We start from the raw sequence: 26,009 nt of genomic DNA, 5'->3' as shown, positions 1-26,009 counted from the left end.
AGTAATAAAATTGTCCTCAATAATTAAGAGGAAGGAGCTCTATCGCTCCTACACTTGATCTTCGCCAAACAGCTGAGAAGCAATTGTGGCTTTATCCCTCCTATGAAGCACTTAAAAGTGTGTCATGTTAAAATAATAATCACCACTAAACTTCATGTTCTGTTTTAAGGGTTACTATGGGTTTTGATATTATTTTTGAGAACTAAATTTACTTCCAGTGTTTGTTCCAAGTCATATAATCAAGATGGCTTCAGAGAGTTCTTGGAAAATAAAGTTCACGGGAATTTCCCATCAGCTTTTTGAAGCCCCTCGTATGTCAGTTATACTTGAGACAATGGAACAATCTAATTTTTCTGAAGATGAAGTACACGGTTTTTTAACAGGACAACACTTCAGTCATCCACAGGCCCTACACTGACTTTGGAACCCTGCAATATATTTGATTCCACGGCCCCTCCAATGGCTGGGATTGTGGTTTCTTCGTGCCCTTGGATATAAAACACATACCTCTCCATTTACTTTCCTTACAGTCAAGACTTAAAGAAGTAACTGGTAATAAAAATTATATGGGTAAAATATTATATAAATTTTTGTTGGCAATAAGAACATTACAATCATTGGACAAATAAGTAGATAGCAGTGCCAAGCAGTCCTGAAGATGAGCTAAAGGCAGGCATCCTGCGTTCAACTCCGAGGTCAGCCTCTTACTGCTTCCCTTCCCTGTCGTAGTTTCTTGACCTGTGTAATGGGATTGATAATAATAATACTTCCATAATAGGACTATGGCACAAATGAACTGAAGAAAACTTTAGAGTGACATATGGGTATTTATAGGTACTGAAAATTATGATTATTGTATTTTATTATTATTATTCAAGTACATTATACAGATTAAATGGAGTGGAAATATAGCACAAATAAACACATCATATTTCTACATCTTTATAATTAAATTCATGAAAAGTTGAGTAATAAAACCCAAGCTCAAAGATTACACAAATGTCAGTGATGTGTCATTACATTAAAATATTGATCTTTTAAATCTGGATGTTGATTCTTCCTCATTCAAGCAATCTTAAACCAAAAACATTCAGAGAGTTTTGTAATTTCATTCACTTGGCTTTGTTCAAGGATATCATACCTGGGCGCAGCTGAAGTTGATCGTAGCTTTGTGGGACATTCTGCCTAGCCCAGAAGGATGGAAGTACACAGGCACTTCTGAGGTGGTGTAAGGTTGAATGATGAGCTGTGCAAACACACAAAGAAGCAAGAGAGAAACACTAATCACTACCCTGTGATGCCTTGCATACATTCTCTGTTCCCATTTTTGCTTGCGGCATTGGTAAATTGGCCTGTGATAAAGAGTGCTGGCTGATGCTCCCTGCACGTTCATCTCAAGGCACTGATCATATGAAGTTACTTGCTGTGCAAAAAGAAATCAGGCTTAATTTGGTAAGATGAGATAAAACCACAAATAAAGAAAAATGCCTTTTACTCTTAAGCCCAAAGTTCATCATCCATGCCATGGTTCCCAACAAACCACCAAGAATCTAAGCTGTATGCTTGGTGGAGTCAAAATATGGGCAGATGGAAGACCTTCTTTAGTGGTCAATGAAGTTTTCCTCATCTTTCTATCACACACATTCGGAACAAGATCGCAATCTGCTGGAATAATGTGAGTCTGCTGGTGGCACAGGAGTGAAATATTGGGCTACTGATTGAAAGTTCGGTAGTCTGAACCCACTAGCTGCTCAGTGGGGAAAAGAAAACAGTTTGCTTCCATAAAGATGTCTGGTTTGGGGAATCCCATGGAGCAATTTCATTTTGGTCTCTGGGTTGGCTAATGAGTCCTGGTGGTGTAGTGGTTTATGTGCTGGGTTTTGAATGATAAGGTTGGCCACCAGCTGCTTCTCCAGAGAAAAATGAAGCTGTCTGCTCCCTTAACGATGTACAGACTCAGAAACTACAGGGGCAGTTCTACTTTGTGCCACTGGGTCACCATGAGTCAGAATGAACTGGGTGGCAGAGAGTTGACTTTTTTTTTAACAGAGTAACTATGAGTCAGAGTTGACTTGATGGCGTTGGTTTTGCTTTGGTTTCAGTCAGTATGAGTTTGAATGAACTCTAGGGACAGTGAAAAAGTCAGTGACTATCACACGTGATGGGGTGGGGGGTTGAGTACTTAATGTACTCAAAAAGCTGGACTGAGAATAATATGGTATTTACTATCAATATTTACAGAATGAGTCTCAAAAATTAGTCAACTATTTTCATATGTTTTGCTAGTTAACCTTTGAAAAACTAAGGTTGCAATTTAGTAGGACTTATAAAACAGAGCACTTGGGGCTCAATAAAAACTAATAATGGTCATGAAGTTCAAACACAATTATATATTTGTAACAAGGTTATACCCTCATTGTATACATCCAGTTTTACTATTTCAAATACTTTATGTTAGACTATTTTTCCCTCTGGCACTTCAAATATTTAGCTATACACTTTCTGAATATAATTCTAAGTATAATAAAAATAAACAAGAATCTTTTACAACTTGGAAAATATTAAAATAGCTGATTCTCTTTCTCTCACTCTTTTTATCTGTGTGCATGGCATGGATGGTCATGTTCAGATGCTAACCAAAAGGTTGGTAGTTTGATTCCACCAGAAGGAAACTGGAAAAAAAATTCTAGTGATTTGCTTCAGAAAGACACAGAACATGAAAGCTCTATGAAATGCAATTCTAAACATCATACCGAGGATTATCATACAGTTGCAATTGATACAAGGGACATTGGTAGTATTTGTTGATAAGTATTGTGCAGTCTTTGGGGGCTCATAGCAACCATTATGTACAACAGAATAATCAATGAAACACTGCCTGGTCCCGTGCTAGCCTCACCCTTGTTGGTCACTTTGAGTCTATCTTTGTAGCCACTGTATCCATCCTTCTCTTTGAGGGGTTTCTTCTTATCGAATGACCCTCAGCTTTACCAAGAATGATAGCCTTCCCCAGGAACTTAGTCCCTCTTGAACATGTGCAAAATATATGAAGTGAAATCTCACCATGAGGTGAAGTCTCACCTTCCTCAATTCTAATGAACATTCTGGCTGTACTTCTTCCAAGACATATTCATTTTTTTCGACCCTCGATAAAACAAATGAATACCTTGGTTGCAACCATGGGCTAAAATACTGACGCAATTGTGAGGATTTTGCAGAACCAGGAAATACTTCCTTTTGTTGTACATAAGATCCTTCCTTGTAAGTTAAAACTGACTCAGGTACTTAACAACAACCACCACAGTTTGGCACATTATGGTAGCTGAGAAATAATTTCATATCATGATATTATTTGGCAATGAGGGCTTACAAAATAGGTGTTAAGACAAAGCAATTATATTGTTGATTTATTAGGAAGATTAAAAAAGCCATTGTCTAAACATCATAACTACTTAGAATCTTCATAATTCATGTGAGGCTCTTTGATTAAAATAGCTTATTGTATTCTAAGTTTTACTCTAAAGTGTACTGTTTTGAGCATTCAGCTAATTGGTGTAGATTGTGGAAACAGTCATGGTCATGGTAAAGTTCTAATCTTTTTATGAATCAGAAGGAGAAAAGTCACTGAGGCCCATTAACTGACCTTAGTCACTGCCCTGGATTCAGGTCTGAGAAAATGGCACAGAAGGAGAGAGAGGGGCAGAGTCTGCAAATGAGTAGGGATGTGGGTAGAACCTCAGGAGTGTTTGAAAAGAACTGATCTCCTGGCACTCTGGACAGACATCATAACTGCTGAGTTCCAGGGGCTCAAGTGGAAAGTGGGTGTTGTAAGAATGATGAAGTCAACATATGAACTAAAGTGCTGGACACAGATGACGTATGTACAGATTGTGATGAGTTATATGAGCCACTAATAAAATGATTATTTTTAAAAAATCTTATTATTGGTAGACTATTGCATAAACTGATTCCTAAAATGCTCAGAAATCGAACATAACCAGTTTATTTAGAATGATTGTAACCCTCAGATGCATTTTATTAAATACATATAGAAACATGATATTGGTTTTTGATAAATCAAAATTTTAGTAATACAAAAATCAGTATTTTTAAATTTTAGAAAATATCAACCTTATTAATAATTCCTATGACAATATTCTAGGGTATCGTCAAATCATAATTATTAAATATTCTAGCAGTGGTGGGTTAGTTGGTTTTCTCAATGTACTTACTGGACATTTTGGATCAACATCCAGGATGAAATCTCCAGGATTGTTATTTTTGGCTTCAATCTCTAATGTTTCATGTGTAGGATTGGTCAAGGGTATGGCCTGCATGACACACCTAGGAGAAAAATGAAAGAAAATTAAGTTTCAAACTTACTTATGGAGTTTGAAAATGATCATGTATGAATTAACAACATTTTTCTAAATGTTCAAACATCATTGAGAAACAAATTTGATGTTTATGGTTGATGCAAAACTCTGAATTTTAATAGCATTTAGTGATTTATGTTTCAATATTTTTCAACTTATTTTGTTGACCAGGTTAGTTTCTAACACAGTTGTCATTAATTGAGATAGAAAATTGTTTATTTCTGAACTTTTGCATTCGTTTACATAACGAAGTGAGATATGCATGCTTTATATTTGGTTATACTTAAATGAAACAGAAAATTTAATAATATGGAGACCATCCATTCTTCTTTTTCAATTTATTGAGATGACATGTAGCTAACTTTACTACTATTAAAAGTTACTTAGAGAAATAGAAAGCTGGTCATGGTTTTCTGAATTTTAATCAATCATCCAGCTAAAATTTTATGTCGAACATGACTCTGAGTTCTTCAAATATAATCAACATTTAAATCTCAGGCTGAAGCATCTTAATTACTTCACATGTTGTGGTACCAGCTCTATTTATAAGTTTACTTTCAACAAGTTAAGTTTTTCAGATATCTGTAATTTGGCACATTGTCTATTTGATAAAGTTTCTCTCTTTTGATTAAATACTGGAGTTCAGTTGCTATATAAAAATAAATTTAAAATAGGTTGCAGGTTTCAAAAAGACACGAATGAAGAAAATTGAAGTATATGTCCTGAATGTTCTCATGATGAGAAATTAAATAAAATAAATAATAAGGGTGTTTTAAATTGCTTAGAAAAAATGTGAAGAGTTGTCAATGCTTTTTGCAAGTATGAAATAAAATAAAGCATACTTCAGATATTCAACAACAAAATGCATAAAAATACACTATTATTTTGTTGGATTAAAGTAATATTATTGATGAGAATGAATATGATAATGTTTGAAAAGTTAACATTTATAAATTGTGAAATTTACCTTCTACCAATATATTAAAACATTTTACGTGGCACAAACGCAAAGCAAAAACAAAAACAAAAAACTGCATGAATCTCTGTGTGAAAATTTTATGTCAACTTGGCTGGGCTAGGATTCTCAGTGGTTTGTCAGTTAACACCTACTTCATGACCTGACCTAACACATTTTTGGTTTTATTTTGGGGGGGGGGGCATTTCTCATTTTAATATTTTTTGTGGATTAATTTTTAGCTAGCCCAGTTTAATCACAGCCAATTAATTGTAAATTCTATGATGGAATAAGATGAGGGTAGAATACAGCAGCCATACTCAGATCAAAGCCCTGAAGCAATTAATTGACTAAGGCATGTGACCTGCTTGCAATGCAAGTCGAAAATGGATTAATGCAGATATAGTTAGGCTAAAATTAAACACTATCATTTGTTCTCCCTTTTGGCCCATTTTAAAAATGTTCTAGTTTTTTTGTTGTTGTTTTTTGCGCTGTCTTTTAAGCAGAGGTTTTCCTGAGCTTTATTTTAGGTTGATTTATTTTTTTCTGCTGTTTTTGTTTGTTTTGTGCTTGTATATTTTTCTTTATATAAAACCCAAGATAGGTAAATCTATAGATACAGTAATTGGATTAGTAGTTTCTGAGGGGTATGGCAGATGAGTTTGGGGTCTAAGAATGAAGAAACTGTCCTAAAATTGATTGTGATGATGGTTGCACTACTCTTGAATATGTTTAAACCATTGAATTGTATGGTATGTGAATTATATGTCAGTATATCTGTTAAACTTACAACAAAACAAATAAAATAAAATGTTTGAGGAAAAAAAAGTATCATCCAGAACTCTCAGTCCTCCAATGAGATGTGCAATTTTTGTGATACATGTTTAACAATTAACGTGAGGAGGAGACAGGATGCAGTGAAATGATCTATGATAAGTGTATTTTGAGTCCTATAAGGAGAACAATAAAGCAGAAGCAAATTTTGAAAAAAATAAGCTACACTTTTCCAATATTGATAAAAGGTATCATCCCACAAATTCAAAATCTAAATGAACCTCAAGCAGCTCAAAGAAAACCTGGAAATATCTAACTGCTGAAAACCAAAGAGAAACGCTTAAAAGGGCTGTAAAAAAAGACATATTACTTAAAAAGGAGAATAAGGCTGACGGTTTTTCTTCTAATAAAAAATGGTAAAAACCAAAGGAAATAAATTGATGTTTGAAAAAAACAAACAAACCAAAAACCCCAAAGCCATGACAACCAAAAATACTTTGTTGCCATCCATTAAATTTTAACAAATATCATATGCAACAGAATGGAATTTTAAATTTCTATGAAATCCATGGTGGTTGAGGTAACCCACAATATTTATTGCTCTGAAATGATCTTTGAACCTTGAGCCTGGAGAAGGCTGGACTCTTAAAAATCACTTTCCAGTCAAACAATGATCTAGATCAGGGTTGGGAAAGGTCTGACTCATGAGTCATGAAAGGCCTGCGACATCAGAACTATGAGTTAACATGAGATGCCTTATGAAAGATAAGCGAATTAAATATTGCACCAGTAGACCCTGTGAATGATGTTCTAAATATCCAACTGGTCATTAGCAGAATAAATTGTTCTTCAACATTTATAATCCCTCTCCAAAATTTAAAACTTGAAGATGTCTCAGTTAACTAAAAGCAAATCAATAAAACCAATCCACTGCTATCTAGTCAGTTCTGATTCACAGAGACCCTATAGGACAGGGTTTCAGAGGCTGTACGTCTTTGAGGGAGCAGACAACTCTCTCTCCCATGGAGTGGTTTGTGGGTTCAAATTGTTGACGTTGAGGTCAGCAGCCCAATGTCCAATCCACTATAACACTGGGGGCTCCAGGTCTAGCTTATCCAGGCACCTAGAATTTCTTTGTTAGAAGCTCTTTCTCTAAAACAAATAGCTTCCCCACTCCCACGCCCCCTTTTAATTGCCTAAGGCAGAGCTTTACATCAGCTTTGGTAGAATGCTTTGCTGCTAACAGATATAGCTACTTAATAAACACTCATTTAAAGGCCCCTTTCTGATTTTGGTGATTTGACAATATGAATTTTTCTTGAGGAAAAACGGCATTCACCAAGTCTTCCACAGGGTTGTCACATATCAAAACTACTTGGGAAAATAAAAATAATTACTTAAAAGATTTTTCTTCTTTGAATATTAAATGCACTGTAACATACCATTAGATTCCCTATGTTGTTGGCATGAGATACTGTTAAATATTAAAAGCAACTTACTTCCCAAGTTCACATTTTATTTCTGGCATTGTGGTTGATTTTGGAGATTCAGTATTTATTCTTAGTAAATACCAGAACTCCAGTGCTACATCAGGATGAAAAATAATGCTGGTGGAGAGAAATATACAAAATTTGTTAGTGATTTTTAATTTTATAAAACATTTGGCTGAAAAAAATTTGGTAGAAGCAGGTGGTTTAAAATACACTGACAACTGCTCTTTAACACATTTTATTCTCACTGTGGACACATTTGAAATAACTCATTTTGTGGTGTGAAAATCATGACATCATTTTTTGTTATTTAAAAACAGTAGGTTGGTTATTCATATCTGTTGAAACAGATGCCTGCTGAATCAATGAGAAAATGCTTAAACATAAGTAATTTAAAGGTTTTGCAGGAGCTATGAGAAAAAGACTGATTGTAGCTACGGTTAAATCTATTTTAGTTTGAATTGAATATGCATATTTTCATATGGACACTCTCATTTAACTGTAGCTCTGGTGGGTTTCCCTTATAACTATCATGTGCTTAATGCTGGGGGAGACATAGCTTGGGATACAACATAGTTTAAAAGTACAACTGGCTTGATCAACCAACTTTAACATGCATTTTTGCGCATACTTTAAAAAATCACTTAACTTTTTGAGCTTCAGTTTCACCATTTGTAAGGTGGAAGAAAACATTCCTATCTCTTATGGTTGCTGTGGGAATTTTGTGTGCTTATGTGTGTGAAACACAAGGCCCCTTGATAATATCAGAGTAGGCAAACAATGAGTATTCGCTAAGATTATGTCATTTAATGTATGCTGATTAGAAAAATCCAAAATCTGGTTTATGCTCACAAACTCAAAGTCCATAAAATTACACCAGGTAGACGAGATCTGCCTACAGTTTTAATGGCAATCTATCAAAATAGTATTGGGCACAATACGTTTTATTTTTATATTAATGGTTCATATTATTTAAACAGTTGGCCGTGTGAGTCCACCTGGAGGCCCGTTTCAATGGCATGCCGGCCGAGTTGCCACACAGCCCTGAGCATCCCAAATCCCCCTGCTCCGAGGCAGGTGTCATGTTCAACAATTTGTCACCTCTTATTCCACATCCATCTGACTTAATGGACGCTCCTCTTCATCAGCAACAAAACAAATGTACATTAGTGAAGAGTAAAACTGCTGCTACCACTACAGCTTTGAAATTTACATCCCCCCTGCTGTTCTGCACCAATGCCTGCTCTACTCCTGGGAAGCGAACCTTTCACAAACGGAGAGTTCTGTTAACTCCTGTTCTATACTTGAAGCTGCCAAGCACCAGGACATTGGACTGCCTAGAGCATTTTCTTTCTGTTATCAGCAGGAAATGGAATCCACTGAACAAACTTTAGGCAGCAGAAACAAAGCTTTACCTGAACTGGTCTGGATTAAAATAGGAGAAGCGCCACGTAAACAAGCAGTAAGTAAGAGGACTCGAGGTAGAATATATCAGTTGGGACACAAATGTAGAAGGAAGAACCCTTGGAGAGATTCAGAATGTGGGCAGAGACTCCACAGCTGCACAGGGTCCTTGGCAGTCAGCGGAGTCCTCCGAGTCCAACGGCTGAAGGGTAAAGCTGAGCAGATCAAATTCCCTGCTGGTGTCTCCTGCTCAGGGAAGTATACCGAGCAATGGAGATCAAGTGATCTGTACTGGACATGGGCTCTTCGGAAGTCAACCGCTCCCCCATCGGGGCCTCACCCCCACCCCAGAACTCTGCTCTGAGTGCAATGTGAAAGTGACATGGCACAAGGTGACAGGACTCCAGTAGGGACTTTTTCCCTAATAAACCCCTCTGATTATTCTGTGTCCTTGGAGCAAAGCTATCAAGAAAACCCCTTTGCAAACTCCCCCGCCCCACTAAAAAAAACCCCAGCCATCAAAATCTTCTGGGCTGATCTCTTTGCCTTAACTGGCCCAACAGATTCTCTTAGAAGTCCTTGTTTTGACTGGACCTCTTTCTTGAAGCCACCCTAAGAAGACCAAGATGTGTGCTTCACTGAGAGAACTTGTCTGCAACCATCCGCTGATCTCAGAGGCATGCTTACACACATTTGGTTTAGAACAAGCACTTGCTTGTACAAACAGGGACCTAGCAGCAATACGTTTTTGATTTACACACAGGTATACATATAAATATGGATGGATAGATACACATATATGGGTTCTCACAATAGTATGACATTCCTAATTAAAAACGTTCTACGTTCTCAAAAATGATATTTGCTTTATAATAGAGAATATATAGATTAGATTTCCTTAAGGAAATTAAAAGTTTAAACCCTAGTACTTGTAAAGTTATTTTCATTTGTGCCATGCAAAGTGAAAAAAAGAAAGAGGAGGCATAGGGGGAAAATAGCTATTATCGAATGTAATATTTCAAGAAATAATGTTTGCACTAAAGAAAAGGTCATTCTAAATTAGCACATTTTATCAAGAAATGAAATTTCACAAAGATAAAACTATGAGCACATACAACCTTAATAATTACAATATGCAAATAACAATAATAATTTTAAAAGTCTATTTCAAGGGATCAACAATGAAATATTTATGCGACATTCACATTATACCTTTCTTCTCTATGACTTGAAGCTGCTGGTGAATATCTGAGACGATAGGTCTTATTTTCTTGAGGATTCAATGAAACTCTCTTGAGTCCACTAAAGGCATCATTGGGTAATTTCACCTCCATATGAACAATTCTATATTTTGGATTTGTGAGAGGTATATCGATACAAATCGTTTCCTAGAATTACAGAGCAAACACATACACAGCAATTAATGTCAGCACAGAGTTACTTTTCTAGGGCAGTAAATGCAATGAAAACTATTTGATCCACTTGATCTGCTATTGAATTTCTCTCACCAACTTTTAATCTCATGTCTTCCTTGGTTAGTTTTGGTAAATGCCAACATTTTGGTGAAATCTTTTCAACAGAAAACATTACAAGGAATTCTTACCACTAAAGTCTAAGCAAACTAAAATTATTCTGCTACATACTATAAAGTCCATTTTTCAGTACAGACTTTAACAGTTAATGTGTAAAAATCAGCTGAAAAGGTTGTTAAGACACAGATTTCTGACTACTGTACCATAGCTAGAATAGAGCCGGAGAAAGAATATTTCTAAAAAGCTGTGTGAAATGATACTGCTGCTACTGATGATGATCCAAAGAAAATATTTTAAGTTTCACTTTACATTCATATCCAGTAGCAGATACAATCTGAACTAAGTTAAATTATATTAATAATACAATTTATGCTGGGTGTGCTTCTTAGCTGATCTTTTAATAACCTATGCTTTCTTGCATTACCCTACATAGCCTCATCTTTACCTTTTTGCCCACTTTTTAACATACTGCATCCTTGGATTAGGTCTTTTCAAGACTCTTGAATCCAGACTTGTTCCACAGAGTCAAGCGGATTCTAACCCAGGAGATCCCACCTTCTGTCAGAGAAAATAGAGCTTGCTCCCTCTCTCTTAAACCACCTCTTCTCCCCCATAATCCAATGTGATGTTAAGAGCCCAGAATAAAGTCAGTGGCCATTAAACCACCCACTTCCTCTCCTTGTAGAAGGAAGATACTTCCCTACTGTCTTTGTGTCATTCTAATGAAGCCAGTCAAGCTCATTTGCATCATGGTAGGTGGGTAGGGACAAATTACTCCTGTTTATGCTGACATTTTTCTTTCCCAGGAATCACTTTATTCTTTATGATCAGTCTCTGGCCATCTAAAATGAAGAAGCTTTAAAAAGTTCATGAAAAATGGGCTTAAAAGATAATGAAATTCTCCCATGAACTATTTCAAGCCCTCCTGTACAAATGCTAAAAACTGAGGATAAGGTAAAGAATTTTGCCCTCCCTTGGTGTAGCCCAAGTATCTGTCATCAACCAAAAAGCTGCACTCTACTTTCATAGTATGAAGATGTCCTTGAGAAGCAGTTGCCCAATCAGATACTACATTTCCCAGAGTGAAGAGGTAGAATTTAACCTGTCAATCAGGCCGCAGCTTTATGACCTCATGTGGAGGTGCTTAGGAGATAAATAGCTCACTGGAAGCAGGACACATGCTCATTCCCTGGAGACATTGCTGTTGACAAGTCACATGGAGAGAGGCTGATGGAGTCAGAGCCCTGGAGCTGAGGAGTCACATGGAGACCCACGCCAGAGCTGAGATGCTTCCACCACCACTGGACTCACAAGAATTTCCACCCATTGGCCTGTGATCTTCCTGCATTTGGTGTCATTGCATGTGTTGCGTGAGTCTGAAGAAGAATTTACATACTGGTAATGGACATATGGGCTAATAACAGATTTATGGACTTGACCAGTACTGGGCTGGGATGTTTTCTCAATAATCAATTGCTCCTGTATATAAAGTTTTTCTTATACACATATGCATGTTTATGAATTTGTTTCTCTAATCCACCCAGATCAACACACTTGCCAAACTACTGAGAATCAGAGCTGAGGCAAGTTGACATATAACCTTAACCATCACCGTCAGTGTTACTCTCATCTCACACCTAGATGTTAGTAACTGCCTGACATGCATTGCTAGTGTGTAAAATAGTTGCATGGTAGGTTTTCAGTATAGTCATCAATTGAAAACATTGAATAATGAGATAGTTGATGAGTAAGAATGATGTTTATAAACCTATATAGAAACCAGTTCTCATCAAGCCAGTTTGACTTGTGGGGATCCCATGGGTGTCAGAGTAGAACTGTGCTCCACAGAGTTTTAGTGGCTGGCTTTCAGTAGAGTCACCAGGCCTTTATTCCAAGGAGCCTACAGGTGGGCTCAAGCCTCCATTTTTTTTCAGTTAGCAAATTACCTCAGTAAACATTTGCATCAATTAAGGACTTTCTTGGAGTGTGCGTGTGAGTTGGTGTGTGCACATTGAAACATTTAAATTCTTACTACAAAGTCCTACTGAATATTATTTGAGTATTATGTGTTACATGTACAGAGCAAAGTGCTCAGGTACAGTAGATATGTCTTAATGAATTAGTTTGCACTCATTCTTGATATGGTCGGTGAATATCTGCCTTACTTAATTTTTTGCATGGTAAGTGTTGTGTTTGAACTTGCATGACTTAATCTAATTTGGGATGCAATCATTTCTTCAGTTGCATTAATAATGGAGGCAGAGTAAAAGAGGCAGAAGCAAGCCTCATTCATCACAAGAAAATATCCAAATATTGTTCAAATTTTACCATGGCATGTTTCAAAATTAATATGGGAATAAAGGCATTTCAGCTATTTCGGACGTTAGTTTCAGCTTGATAATGCATACATCCCTTGAAGTCCTATATCAGAATAGTGAGGCTGTGTGCTTGTCTTTCCACACCTGTTCCTTTCCACCTCACGGACAGTTTTTCACTTAGGGATATGATGTTATCACAAAATACTAATAACTTCTGCCTCTCAAAATGCCAAAATTCGGATGTGGACTTCTACAATGTTTCCTTCTTCAATGCATAATACTGGAACGTGCCCAGAGACCCATAAACTAGCTGGTTTCCATCACAGAGAGTTCTAGGATGTCTTCACCAATTGTGTAGAAAATAAATTATCATATGACTCCAGATCACTTATCCGTCTATTTCTTGGTGCTAAAGTTTAGAAGTCCATTGCCCGCCGGGCAAGGTTAGTACAGCCTGATGGCAGGAGAAGGAAAGGTCATCTTTTGTCTTCCAAAGTCGCCTTTTGCTTATCTGTTTTAAATGTTGTTTTGCATGAATTAGAATGTTCTGAAGTAAACTGTAGTTTTGGATGAATACTTCCCTTAGCCAGGTTTTCTGTAGCGCATGAAGAAGAAATTAAAAGTTTTCCTCAGCCATGGGAAATAAATGAGAAAAGATGAACACTTCTCAACCAAGACTTAAATTTCATCATGAAGACATACCTCATCCCTGCTACGTCAGTGACTTTTTTTCCTGTGCCCTTTTGGAAATGTTAGTGATGCTCTCATGACCCCACTCTCACTCAACTCATTGACATTAAATCTATTCTGACTCACAGAGAATCCCTAGTAATGAGTAGAACTGCCCCATTGTGCTTTCGAGGCTGTAAATCCTTACAGGAACAGAAAGCCTCAAATTCGCACCACACAGTAGCTGGTGGGTTTGAATTGGTGAGCTTACAATTAGCAGCCCAATGCATAACCCATTATGCTACCAGGGCTCTTTTAATGATCTTCTCTAAATTCATGGGGAATTTTGATGGGGCGGGGGAGGGGGTACTCCTGATGTTCAAAGACCAGCAGTAAGATGTTTGGATTTGCTTTCATGAGAACAAGATTGGTTAGGACAAGATGATCACCATCTCCATCCCTGGAGTGAGGATGGCTGCTCCTTGCCTGCCCTTAAGCACAATTGTAATCCAGGGGAATCTGACCCATGTTTACCACAAAGTTGGGGCATAACTAAGTATGGCTTCTAACATCTGCTCTTCACTTTCCACCTTTGGAAGAATACACAGCCCAACACCCAGTTCTTTGTCATTGCTGCATGTCATGCTGATTAACATCACATCTAGTTTGCACAACAATATCAGTAATTACAGGCAAGTCATATCAAAGGATTCACTGTGATTACCTGGCTATTCTGTAAATACAGAACACCATTCTTGCTGTAACTTGCAGTGAAAATCTCTTATGAGCCTTATTTGCTAAAATTCTGTGCTCAAAAGGTAATTGTGTGCAACTTTGAAAAAGAAGCAGCTTACTGAGCACAAGGCATGATCAGCACAGCTGACTTTAGTGGAAAAGCAAATAGAAGAATGAGAGGTGGAAGATTAGAACAAAGACATCCTGGAACACACATGGAGATGAGAACGCCTTCTATTGGTCACCTCTTTGAAGTATAAGCAGTTTCACTCTACTGTATAGCCTTGATTTAGTCATTTGAAGAATGAGTTTTAACTGCTGCTTTTTAAAGTCGTTGGCATCAATACAAAATTAAACAAACAAACCAAAAAATCACTTGCCATCAAGTCTATTCCGACATACAGCGACCCCGTGGGATAGAATGGAATTGCTCCCTAGGGATTCTGAGACTAAATCTTCTTAGAGGAAAACAGTCTTATCTGGTTTAACCACAAGGGGTAGTTGGTGGGTTGGAACTGCTGACCTGATGTCTAGCAGCTCAAATGTTTAGCCCACAGGGTGTAAAATCAAGTAAGCACATTTAATAAGGAATTCAGGAATTACATTGCCTATTAGAGCAGAAGAAATACAGGTTTTCCTGCTGCCATACACCTTTACAGTCTTGGGAACCCACAGGGGTCATGATGAGTCAGCATTGACTCGATGGCAGTGAGTTTGGTTTTCTTTTGGAGTGTGTATTAAAACCTGGTTTGTAAACTGTATATATTTATGAAGAATCTATTTGTCTGTCTTAGTTCACTCAACATGCTTTCAAGATTCAACCATATTACACAGTATGTAACAGGACTTTGTTATTCTTTATGGCTGAATAATGACATTCTATTGTATGTATGTTACCTGTGGTGAAGTAAAATTTCTTGCTATGGCTCTTCCATCCAAAGCGTTGTAACTCCCATTAAATGATTTTGTGTTAGCATACAAATAAGGAATAGAAGACTCTAACTTGGGGATTGGCCAACTTTGCCCTTATACTGGCTATCAGAATGAGCCATGTCAGAAACAGGAACAGAGAATCCCAAGGCCATCAAGAAAGAGCCACCAGTAGAGCGCATTCAAGATCCCTGCTTGAAGTGGTGGAGGCAGCAGAAGCACCAGACGTCAGAAAACTGAGACTACGAAACATCAGAGGAGCAACTCTGAAACTATGAAGCAGACCAATAAGGCTCCTGAGCCCACAGAACAAGTAAAGTCGAGTGCCTTCAGGCAGGAGGCTGGCTTGCAGAGTGGGGTACACTTTCAATGTCTATCAGTGCTGAAGGAGCTTTGTAACACTTGCCTGAGTGGGACAGAGGCCAGGGGCTGCGTTGCTGAGACCCAGAGAAAAATAGAGGATCAGTTAGAGGAGGAGGAAAAGAGAGAGACGTGCCTGTCAGTGTGATGGAGAAAAGGCACTGCAGTAGACAAAAAGTAAAAAATATCCTTAATATTTTCTGAACCTGAATTGTCTAATAAACCTGCTGAGTTCCCACATAAACCGTCATAACCATGACTAATTTCTGTGAGTTCTATGTGACCATTGCAAAGGATTATCGAACCCAGCAGAAAAGTGGCATCCTATAGAAGGGATGGTTATTCAGAATAGGACAGAGGGTAGAGGCATATCTGAGGCTTTCCTCATAGGAATCATTTTTGGGCAGTGGTGGATTGTCCTTCCCACAAGGGAAGCTGGAGGAGGTCAGTCACCCCAGACCATATGCTCAGTACCACATTTTGTTTATATATTCATCTGTTGTGGGTTCCACAATGGTCTGCTCACTGTAAGGTCAGCATTTTGAAACCACTAGCCACTTCTTAGTAGAAAGATGAGGCTTACAAAGCTTGTAAAGATTTACAAGGGCAGTTCTACTCTGCCTCACGTGGTCACTAGGAGTCAGAATCAACTGGATGGTGTGGTAGTTACATAATCTGGTGTCAATTTGAGAGGATTATGAGTCAAGGGGTGGAGTCTAGTCTGTCAGTCAGATCATAGCCAATGAGTCCTTTGTGTGGGCATGGCCTTCTCTAGGAAATCTTGTATCCTTCTTGGAGGTAGGAGAGGCTATCTCTCTCTCGGCTCACTCCCTGGGAGATGTTGCAGTTGACAAGACACATGAAACGATGCTAGTTCCCTGAGCTGGAGAAGCCACATGGACCTACTCTCATGCAACCAGACCTCTGGAGCCAGAAAAGCCACGTAGTGACTCCTGCAGGGGCTGAGATGCTTATATCCAAAGACTTTGTACCCACTGATCTGTAATCGTCCTGCACTCGGCATTATTGCATGTGTTTCTTGAGTCTGAAGAGGACTTTATAGAATGGTTTGACATATGGGTTAATATCAGACTTATGGGCTAGACTGGACTGGGATGTTTTCTCAATATTAAACTGCTCTTATATATAAACCTTTTTCTTATACACATATGAGTCTCCCTGGATTTGGTTCTCTAGTCTACCCAGACTAACACAGATGGCAATGAGATTGCTTTTAATTTTGGATTCATCTGTTGATGGATATGTAAGTCTTTATGTTTTGGAGTTTTTTGTTTGTTTTGCAGCTGAGGGGAGACATCTGAGATAGTCTTGAATGAGAGTAGTAGCCATGATCTAGGCTGGAATGTCTACCTTCACCTGGAAAAAATGACCATGGGCTCTACGAACTCAGAGTTGCAGCTATATTCAAATAGCTCAAACTCACTGCCATCAAATCAAATGCTGACTCATGGCAACCCCCTATGTGTTCCAAGACTGTAACTCTTTAGAAAGAGTAGAAAGCCTAATTCTTTCTCCCACGGAGCTGCTGGAGGTTTTGTACTGCCAACCACGTGGATCAAAGCTCAACTCATAGCAGTTTATGCTAAAGTCAGGAAATAGAAATTGAATTCTCTTGTAACAGAGTTAAGAAATAGCATCTATTTTCTTCTGTACATACATATAAGAAAAGAAGTTTGAGAAAAGTACTTTCTAATCCCCAAACATATAGAATATTATCACAATTTAATGTCCAGGGATAATCATGTACATTTTAAAGGACAAGTTAAATTGTTTTTCCTAAAATACATACTCGATTAGGTCACTGAAAAACCCCTGATCATTGAGGAGACACACAAAATATTCCAGAAAAACAAATGAAAGAAGGAATAGTAGCTCACATGAATGAAAACAGTATCATTGGCAGCACTTATTACTTATCAAGGTCTCCTTTAATTAAATAATCTGTACATAGATTTAGTAATAATTTAGTAATTCATCTAATATGATCCTGTTTTTTGTCCCTGTTACTTAAACCTCAAATCTGTACCAGGTTTTCTAAATGTATGTTTCCAAGTGAAAGGACTTTTGCAGAGACTGGAAACAATCAATATTAAGAAGAATCGGGGGAGCTTAATCTAACTTTTATCTTGTTTGAGGACAAGGATTTAGCATAAGGCTAAGTTTGTAATAGTAGGATAAATTCTTGAAGGATGCAGATGGAATGCTAATCAGTGTAGTCTCTGTAAGGTACCATATAAACAAAATACCTTCATCAGAAATATGTAGAGTTCATATTACTGGATTCAAAAATAAAATTATTGAACTTGAATAACTTATCTCAACATAGACTTTTAATATGGACTTTTTAAAGTTTAGTACTTCAAGGGTACAGCATAGCTTTAACTTTTAAAACTTTTAAAGCAAAAAAGATAGCCAGGAAAGTTTCATGGGTTCTTACCAAGGCAACACATCTAACATCAATTACTCTTAAAGGTGGTCCAGGTGAGCTGTGGATTTCAAGGTAATACCAGACTTTTAAATGGTTCATTTCATTACCTGAGGGAGAAAAATATGTTCTTAATGTAGGTTTAAGAATACCATACTTAACATAAAAAATAGCAAAACATGAAAAGATACTATTTTCAACTTTTATTTAAGCGACTCATTTGTCAAGAAAGCTTTGGCGTGATTGAAAGCCCACTTTCAGTACTTGGGAAGGATAAGACGACCTATCTTGCATGGCCATGGGAATGTCCTGTAAACTGCCCAGGCCCAGTAAATCAATATCAAGCTCCCCATTAAAATACTCTTCAAAATGTCTGATTTTTAAGTTAAGGACTAATGTTCTAAATTAAATTTTTTTCTTTACTTATTGGCCAAGACAATTATATACTTGTGGATACCACCCCCCTCCCCTCCCCACACAAAATATATCACTGCTATCGACTAGATTCCATCTTATTGTAGATAGAGATGTCCAAATCAGATGTTCACGTATACCATGGTACAATCCTAGTGCCATAAGAATTTAGACTAAGGGCAAAGTCATGAATAAAACAGAACAAAAAACTATTGCTATGGACTTCATTTACATTCATGGCGACCTTGTAGGATAGAGTAAAACTGTCCCATAGGATTTCCAAGACTGTAATCTTTACTGAAGTACATTGCCATAATTTTTCTTCCACCCTTTGATGAGCAGTTGAGCACTTTAACCACTGAACCATCAGGCCTTCGGTCAAGAGTAGTTCCTGATATTTCACACTCAAAAGTAACTTAGAAGGTTAGGCAAAGCGAAGCTGAGACTAGGAATTAACTAAAGACTGAGAAAAAAATTTACTGATGGATCGCCAGCATTAAGGAAGGAAAAACCAAGTGTTTCAGCCTTGGGTGATGTCCACAGCCATAGCCCCCCACTCTGAACCCTGGTAATCCACTATGTCTTTGTGCTATGAAGGAGCAATCCAGCCTATGCGGTATCTCCTGAAAACCCACTGGTGAGTTTAAACTGCTTATATTTTGTTTAGCTGCCAAATATCTTATCATTTTGCCACCAGCTTTCTTTTCTATGGAGATTTTTTTTCTCAGGTTATTTGTTATTGTTGTTGGTGTTATTATTTTGTTGTTGTTCATGTGTTTGTTTTGTATGCTTTTCTGTATATGAAAACCAGGATAGGTCAATCTATATACACAGTGAACTGAATGAATAGTTTCTAAGGATTATTATGGCAGAGGATGTTGGGGGGAAGTGGGGAGCTAATAACAGTGAATACACAACAGAGAAGAAAATGTTCTAAAATTGATTTTGATGATGACTGCACAGTTCTTTGTAATATGACTGAACAGTTGAATTATATGATATGTGAATTATATATTGGTAAAACAGCTAAACTTTTCACTAACATGTTCCCAGGTAAATTTACTTAACAACAAGCCTTGAAAGACCCCTGGATGGTTCAGACCCACCCAGTAGCACTGTGGACAGAAAAGTCTCCAAATCTACATCAATGAAAATTCCAGCCAAGAACACCCTCTAACACAGTTCTCCTCTATAACAGGTAGGGGTTACCTGTTACTGGTAACAGAATGGACTGGATGGCACACAAAACCAATAAGGCTTAGAATATTTATGGTGCTTTCCTATTATAAATTAAGAATACTCACGATAAAATTTTGAGAAATTTCAGAAAAGTAAAAAAAGAGATGTAAATTAGTTACAATCTCTCATAATAGGTTAACATTTTGTTCTACAACCCTCTGTGCTGAATATATATACATACACATATATGTTTATTTATACATATATATCTATATAATTGATGCACATATATGTATATTTATACATACATATGTACATTTATATATTATCTAGAAAATATTTTCTATAACAAGTTCATTTCAATTATTCGACATAAGTCATATAAGAAACAATCATATATGAGAATATATATTTTGTACACATATTGTCACATATGATTGTTCTTTATGTGATCTAAAATATTCTTAAATTGAAATCACTGGATCAATTTTTAGCAGCTTTATACATATTATCCGTCAATGTTATTTTTTTAATGTTGTATCATTGACATTCCTATTATAAACATGATATTCCCTCTTTTGACCTGACCTGACCCTCATGACCACTGGATATTTTATTTTTGTATAGAGCAGCGGTTGTCAACCTGTGGGTGGTGACCCCTTTCTTTGGGGGTTGAACGACCCTTTCACTGGGGTCGCCCGGTTCCTAACAGTAGCAAAATTACAGTTATGAAGTATCAATGATGATAATTCTATGGTTGGGGGTCACCACAACATGAGGAACTGTATTAAAGGGTCGTGGCATTAGGAAGGTTGAGAACCACTGGTATAGAGTCTCTACTGGTTAGGTTGCTACATTTTTAGTTATTATTTTCATTTCATTTATGAAACGAAAGTTAGAGGGCTATTATTCATCAGTTCATGATTTCATTCCATTATTTTGGAGGGGCTACAAATGTCTTGGATGGAATAAAAAAATGCTTCCTAGATTGAGAAGGAAAACACTTGGCTACCATACAGATTGAATATATGTGCTACTTGTGTTCTTTAAATGATCTTTAAAATTCAGTTTAAAGTTTTTCATGTAGTCAGTGGTATAAATGTTCATATTTTGTTTCTTTTTATTTTCTCAAAAAAAGGCCTTCTCCATTGGACAAGAAACATCAAATCAAGCCCATGTCATCTGGTCAATTCTAACTCTTAGCCACTGTACTTTGTAAAGTTTTTGAGGCTATAAATCTTTACGGGAGCAGAAAGCCTCATTTTTCTCCCATGGATGGGCTAGTGGGTTTGAACCACCATCCATGTGGTTAGCAATGTAATGCTTACCCCATAGTGTCATCACAGGATTCCATACACTAATTTGTATATTTTTCTAGTACTTTTTAATTTCATTTTTCAAAGCTATCTAATCCATCTAGAATTTGTTGGTACATCATATGTAATTAATGTAATTTTTTTCTAAATCAAGAGGTTAATAAACTGTCAATATTATTTACTGAATAACTTGCTTTTTCCCACGGAGTAAGCTTTTATTTAACATTTTGTATCATTGTGTTTCTTTAAAGGCTTTTTATCTGCTCCATTGACCTGGATTTTATCTATCTGCTAATACACATGCTCTTTGACCAGAAATCCAACTTTTGGAAATGCTGAAATTTATAAGGTTTTTGATTTTTTTCGAAGTAAGGGCATCACTATGTAATGACATTTATTGTAAATAGCCTGCTGAAGTAGAAACCTGAAAAGAAATGCCCATCAGAGTAGGAATAGTTAAATAACCGAGTACTACATTCATCAATATGTGAGTTTTCATAAAGAATGAGTGATCTATCAATATGTATAGAAATCTATTTATTTTTAACTATGCAATATATTTCTTTTAACCTGTAGGCATGACCCAAAAGTGCAGACCACAATTTTATTTTGCTGATTTTTTTTAACCCCAAGAGCCATGTATGCCACATGGTTTGGCATACATATATAAGCTATCTACTACAATTCTACCTTGTTGACACGTTCCCCCTGTGTGGCCCTACATCAAGGTATGCTGTAGCTTCCTCTCTGAAACCTATGAGTAATAAATTCAATTTGCTTTCTAGTTTTCCTTTGAGCTTCGCTTTTATTGGTGTCATACCTACCTAATAGACCATCCACGACACTGACAGACTTTTTGGATCAAAATTAATACTTATATTAGTGTTGATAGCAGTATAACTCCAGAAAGTAAGCAATCTACAGTTAATCTTGACATAATGCAATACTCGACCATCCCCTCCCCCCCCCAAAATACACAACCGACACAGATCTCTATCATACTATCTAGGTTATTTACAAGTGACTGATGATGAGGGTTTATATAGATGGATCATGAAACTCCCCACAGTGATAAACTTACTTGATTGGTCTTCTTTTTCTTCTTCTGCTGCTGCTGCTTCTGCTTTTTCTTCAGCTGCTTCTTCTTCTTCTTCTGCTGTTGTTGTTTCTTCTGATTCCTCTTCTGTTATTTCTGATATTGCTTTTCCTTCTATTACGTTTACAACTATTTCTTTTTCCTCTTCTTCTTCCTCTTCTTCTTCTTCCTCCTCCTCTTCTTCTTCCTGAGTTTCAGATGGAACTGATGATGATTTTTTAGTGGATAGTACTTTGTCTATCCCCTCCTCGGAGTCAATCTCTTTAAGTTTTTGAAGAGTAAAAGTAAGTGCACCTACAACACAAATATGCGATGTCAGATCACCCAACCACGCCATTAGCTCTCTAAAAAAGAGATTAATTTGAAAAAGACCAGAATAGACGCAGAGGCATACCCACAGGAGAAAACAAATGGCCCTCTAAGGATATCTAAAAGTTGTCCCCCCCAAAAGTAACTAAGGAATTTTGGGGTCTAATGACTAGGAAGGCATTCACACAGCCCACACTCTGATTTGTATCTTTATGCTCCAGCATTGTGAGAAAAGAAAAGCCTGTTCTTTAAAGCTACCCACTTTTGATATTGTGTTACAGCAGCACTAGCAAACTAAGATATTGGACTTAAAACGAATAACTACAAAGCCAAGCAGATATTCTAAGTGTTCCCTCCAGAATTAAACTTGGTGGTGGTAAAAAAAAATTAAGGAAAATTCAAGGAAATATTTTCAAAATTTCCATTTAAATGGAAATATTTCAGCCATTTACCTGCACTAATTAAGAAAAGAAGCAAATAAGTGAACTACACCAACTTTTATACAACATGTTGGTCTTAGGTAACTATTGGTATTTCTTTTTTTTCTTATTCAATGTTTAATGCTGTTTATTCAATCGTTTACAATACACAATTTTATCTATAGTATGCTAATATCCCAACTGTAATATTATCTTTAAATATTAAACATGGAAATCACTAAACAAATTATTATAAAATTGTCTATGTCAAAAATTGTCAGACCCTATCTGAAATTTATTTTTTAGAAGTCTTGGTGGCGTAATGGGTTACACATTGGGCTGTTACCTGCAAAGTCAGAAGTTGGAAACCACCATCCTTTCGAGGGAAGAAAGATGAGGCTTTCTACTCCCATAAAAATTTATAATCTGGAAGCCCACAGGGGCAGTTCTATTCTGTCCTATAGGGTCATTATGAGTCAGAATCAAGTCAATGGCAATACAATGAGCTGAAAACTGTAATACTTGTGGTGTTAAAAATGTCTTGTAAATAACAAGTATTATTTTTTTAATTGAAGTTAATATACTTATGTAAATTATTCAGAAGTTTTACAAAGTTATCAATATCAGGTTGCCATAATGGAGGTTTGCAGGCAGAACAATTTCTCCCCAGTTATGCAACATAATCAAATGGCTTGTATTAAGTGCTACCAGTAAGTCAGAATTGACTCAATGGCAGTATATTTTTGCAATTCAATTAGTACAATCTCCATTTTTACTGATTCTAAAGCTAATTAAAATGAAAACTTAACATTTTCTTAGCTTTCACTTGATAGTAGACATCTATCTCCTCCAGGAAAAGAAAGTGAAGAGTGAGTTTGTAATTTAAGGAAATATAATTTTAGGAGCACTCTCTTGGAAAGACACCTTGAACTAAATCTCTCTTGAATTATCAGAGAATAATGTATGCAATATTATCTTGAAAAAAAAAAACCCCAAAACATAATAAAGCACATAAAGAGCTTAGTCAAAAGCACGGAACAAGTATTCAATAAAGTCTTGTTCATGCTTAGGAATGGTCCCAAAGAGAAAAAATGTTTGCCACATCACTCACAGGAGGGCATATATCTATAAAAGAGAGAAACAGCAATGCGAAAATAATATTTCACTGATGTGTCTGGGTGAGAAATATAGATGTTTTATTTGTTCAACTCAAAATAAAAAGTTCACTGTCATACTCAGTGCTGAGTCATAGTAACATCCCTGTGGGTTTCCAAGGCTGTTTATGGGAATAGAAAGCCCAGGTTTTCTCCCGCAAAGTTGGTGGTGCAGATCATGCAGATCGCAGCCCAATGCATAACGACTACACCACCAGGGCTCCTTGTATTTGTTTACAGGTGGTTAAAGCTTTTCCTAGATTTGTGACCAAGTAGATGTTTCACAATCTGAATGATTTAACTCTCTTATCCTGAAAGATGTAACTCTAGATCAGTTCTGTCTAACACGGGAGCCACCAGCCACATGTGACTAGTAAGCACCTAAAACATCACTAGTCTGAATTGAGATGGGCTGTAAGTGTGAAAGATGAATCATATTTTAAAGATTTCTTACAAAAAAGTGAAATACAACGGGGCTCCAAAATGTTTGTGGGAAAGTTCCATCGTCTTTTACACTTGATCTGAGCCAAAAGGCAGAGAAGTGATAGATCATTACCTGTTAATTCCACTTTGCCATGAACTTTTTGAAGCTTCTTTACATATTATTAGTATTTTTTCAGTATATAATGAATACATAAATAAAATGGTACATTTTATTTCAGTATATACATTTAAGTAAATAAAATATATTATTGAAATTCATTTTACCTGTTTCTTTTTCATTGTTTTAATCATGGCTACCAGAAATTTTTATTGAGTAGTGTTGTCTATGACAAATCAGTTTCAATCGTTTGCATTCTATATCCATGCAAATATTTTACGTGAATCTACTATCTTGAAACAGACCCAAATAGTTAAACATGTAATTCTCAAACTGGCTACTTTTTGAAACTTAAACTTCAATTTTAAGCTCATTGGTGGGACATAAAATCATTTTAGCAGTTATCACAAGCTTTTTTAAAAACTAGAATGGAATCAGGGAGACCATCAATGAGCAGAGTAGAATGGAGGCAGAGTTGTTCAATAGAACTTTTTCAGTGATGAAAACTGTTAATATTTTCACTACTGGATATAGTAGTTGTATCTCTGTGTATTCATTATTTCTTTAACCTAATCAAAAAGCTTGCATCCTAGTAAAGCAAAACAAAAAACAACTTGAGATTCACTACATCTTAAAATGTATTTTCAAAGCCAAATATAATAATATCAAGCTACAAAAACAGGCCATAAATTCCTCTAGGGCAGAAATTATAATTTTTTGAGTTTTGTAGGGTCTTCAGACATAACATTTTACTATTATTAATAGAACATTCACTGGCTCTTCCATTTTACAAAATAGAGGATAGCGAATTGTCCCAAAAAAGTAACACCACATGTCTACCTACCACCAATTCTTCTATTGTTTTACTTGTCACAACTACATACATATTTCCATTGTTGGATCATTCAGTTGTTTATATGGCGGTATAAATACCACTATTATAGTGAGTGTCAATAATTTGCAATATTAATAAAAATTTAAAATAATCCATTCTAGATTAATAAAGTAAAAGAAATCAGACTAACAATATACAAGCAGAAAATCTCTCCCAAGAAGACCCAGGAAGGTTTGCTCTATCGTCCTCTCGATATCACTGGATATGGAGTTGGGTATAGTATTCCTATTCGCCATTACTATCTCCATATTTCTTCTTCTACCTCCCTCCAAATTCTAAGCTTCTATTAAGAGTTATGACATTAGCTTGTTATCATGGGTTATCATTTCCTCAGCAGATTACAAATATCAAAGGGTAATTTATGTCTCTCGAAAATAAGACAGTTTATTTCATGATTCACAGGACCTGAATTCTCCTGCTTACTATTCTGTCATCAGGCCCCCATCCCTTCAAAACCTAGGAAGAACACTCTTACTCTCTTCATTACCTAGAGCAAGCAAGTCTGCTCAGGGACTATCAGGCTAATTGGAACAAATGAATGCGTTATTAGAGACAAACTTCACTCATGGTAGTGTCTTTTAAACTATGTTTAATATAGCAATTGGGTATATTTAAATGCTTTGGAAAATAATATCCATTCCTATAAATATATATTCTTTTTTTTCACATATGCTGCCATAATCATTTTCTAAGCATT

The 26,009-nt window shown here is 36.4% G+C and overlaps 1 protein-coding gene across 1 annotated transcript in view; it reads right to left on the bottom strand.

The window, feature by feature from the left end:
• The window catches only part of CFAP47 (cilia and flagella associated protein 47), a 223,362-nt gene that overhangs the window by 42,942 nt on the left and 154,411 nt on the right, over positions 1–26,009 (bottom strand). Inside the window, exons 50-54 of the mRNA XM_013008474.1 lie at positions 18,002–18,145; positions 10,212–10,387; positions 7,605–7,712; positions 4,233–4,344; positions 1,142–1,246 (exon numbers count right to left, since the gene is read on the bottom strand). Of these exons, the coding sequence (XP_012863928.1) occupies positions 1,142–1,246; positions 4,233–4,344; positions 7,605–7,712; positions 10,212–10,387; positions 18,002–18,145 (645 nt within the window). The remainder of the gene's footprint in view (positions 1–1,141; positions 1,247–4,232; positions 4,345–7,604; positions 7,713–10,211; positions 10,388–18,001; positions 18,146–26,009) is intronic.

The sequence above is a fragment of the Echinops telfairi genome, unplaced genomic scaffold (genome assembly GCF_000313985.2).
Source record: "Echinops telfairi isolate 266 unplaced genomic scaffold, ASM31398v2 ScPeMD7_38;HRSCAF=143, whole genome shotgun sequence".
Taxonomy (NCBI): Eukaryota; Metazoa; Chordata; class Mammalia; order Afrosoricida; family Tenrecidae; genus Echinops; species Echinops telfairi.
This window is presented reverse-complemented; position numbering and strand designations above follow the sequence as displayed.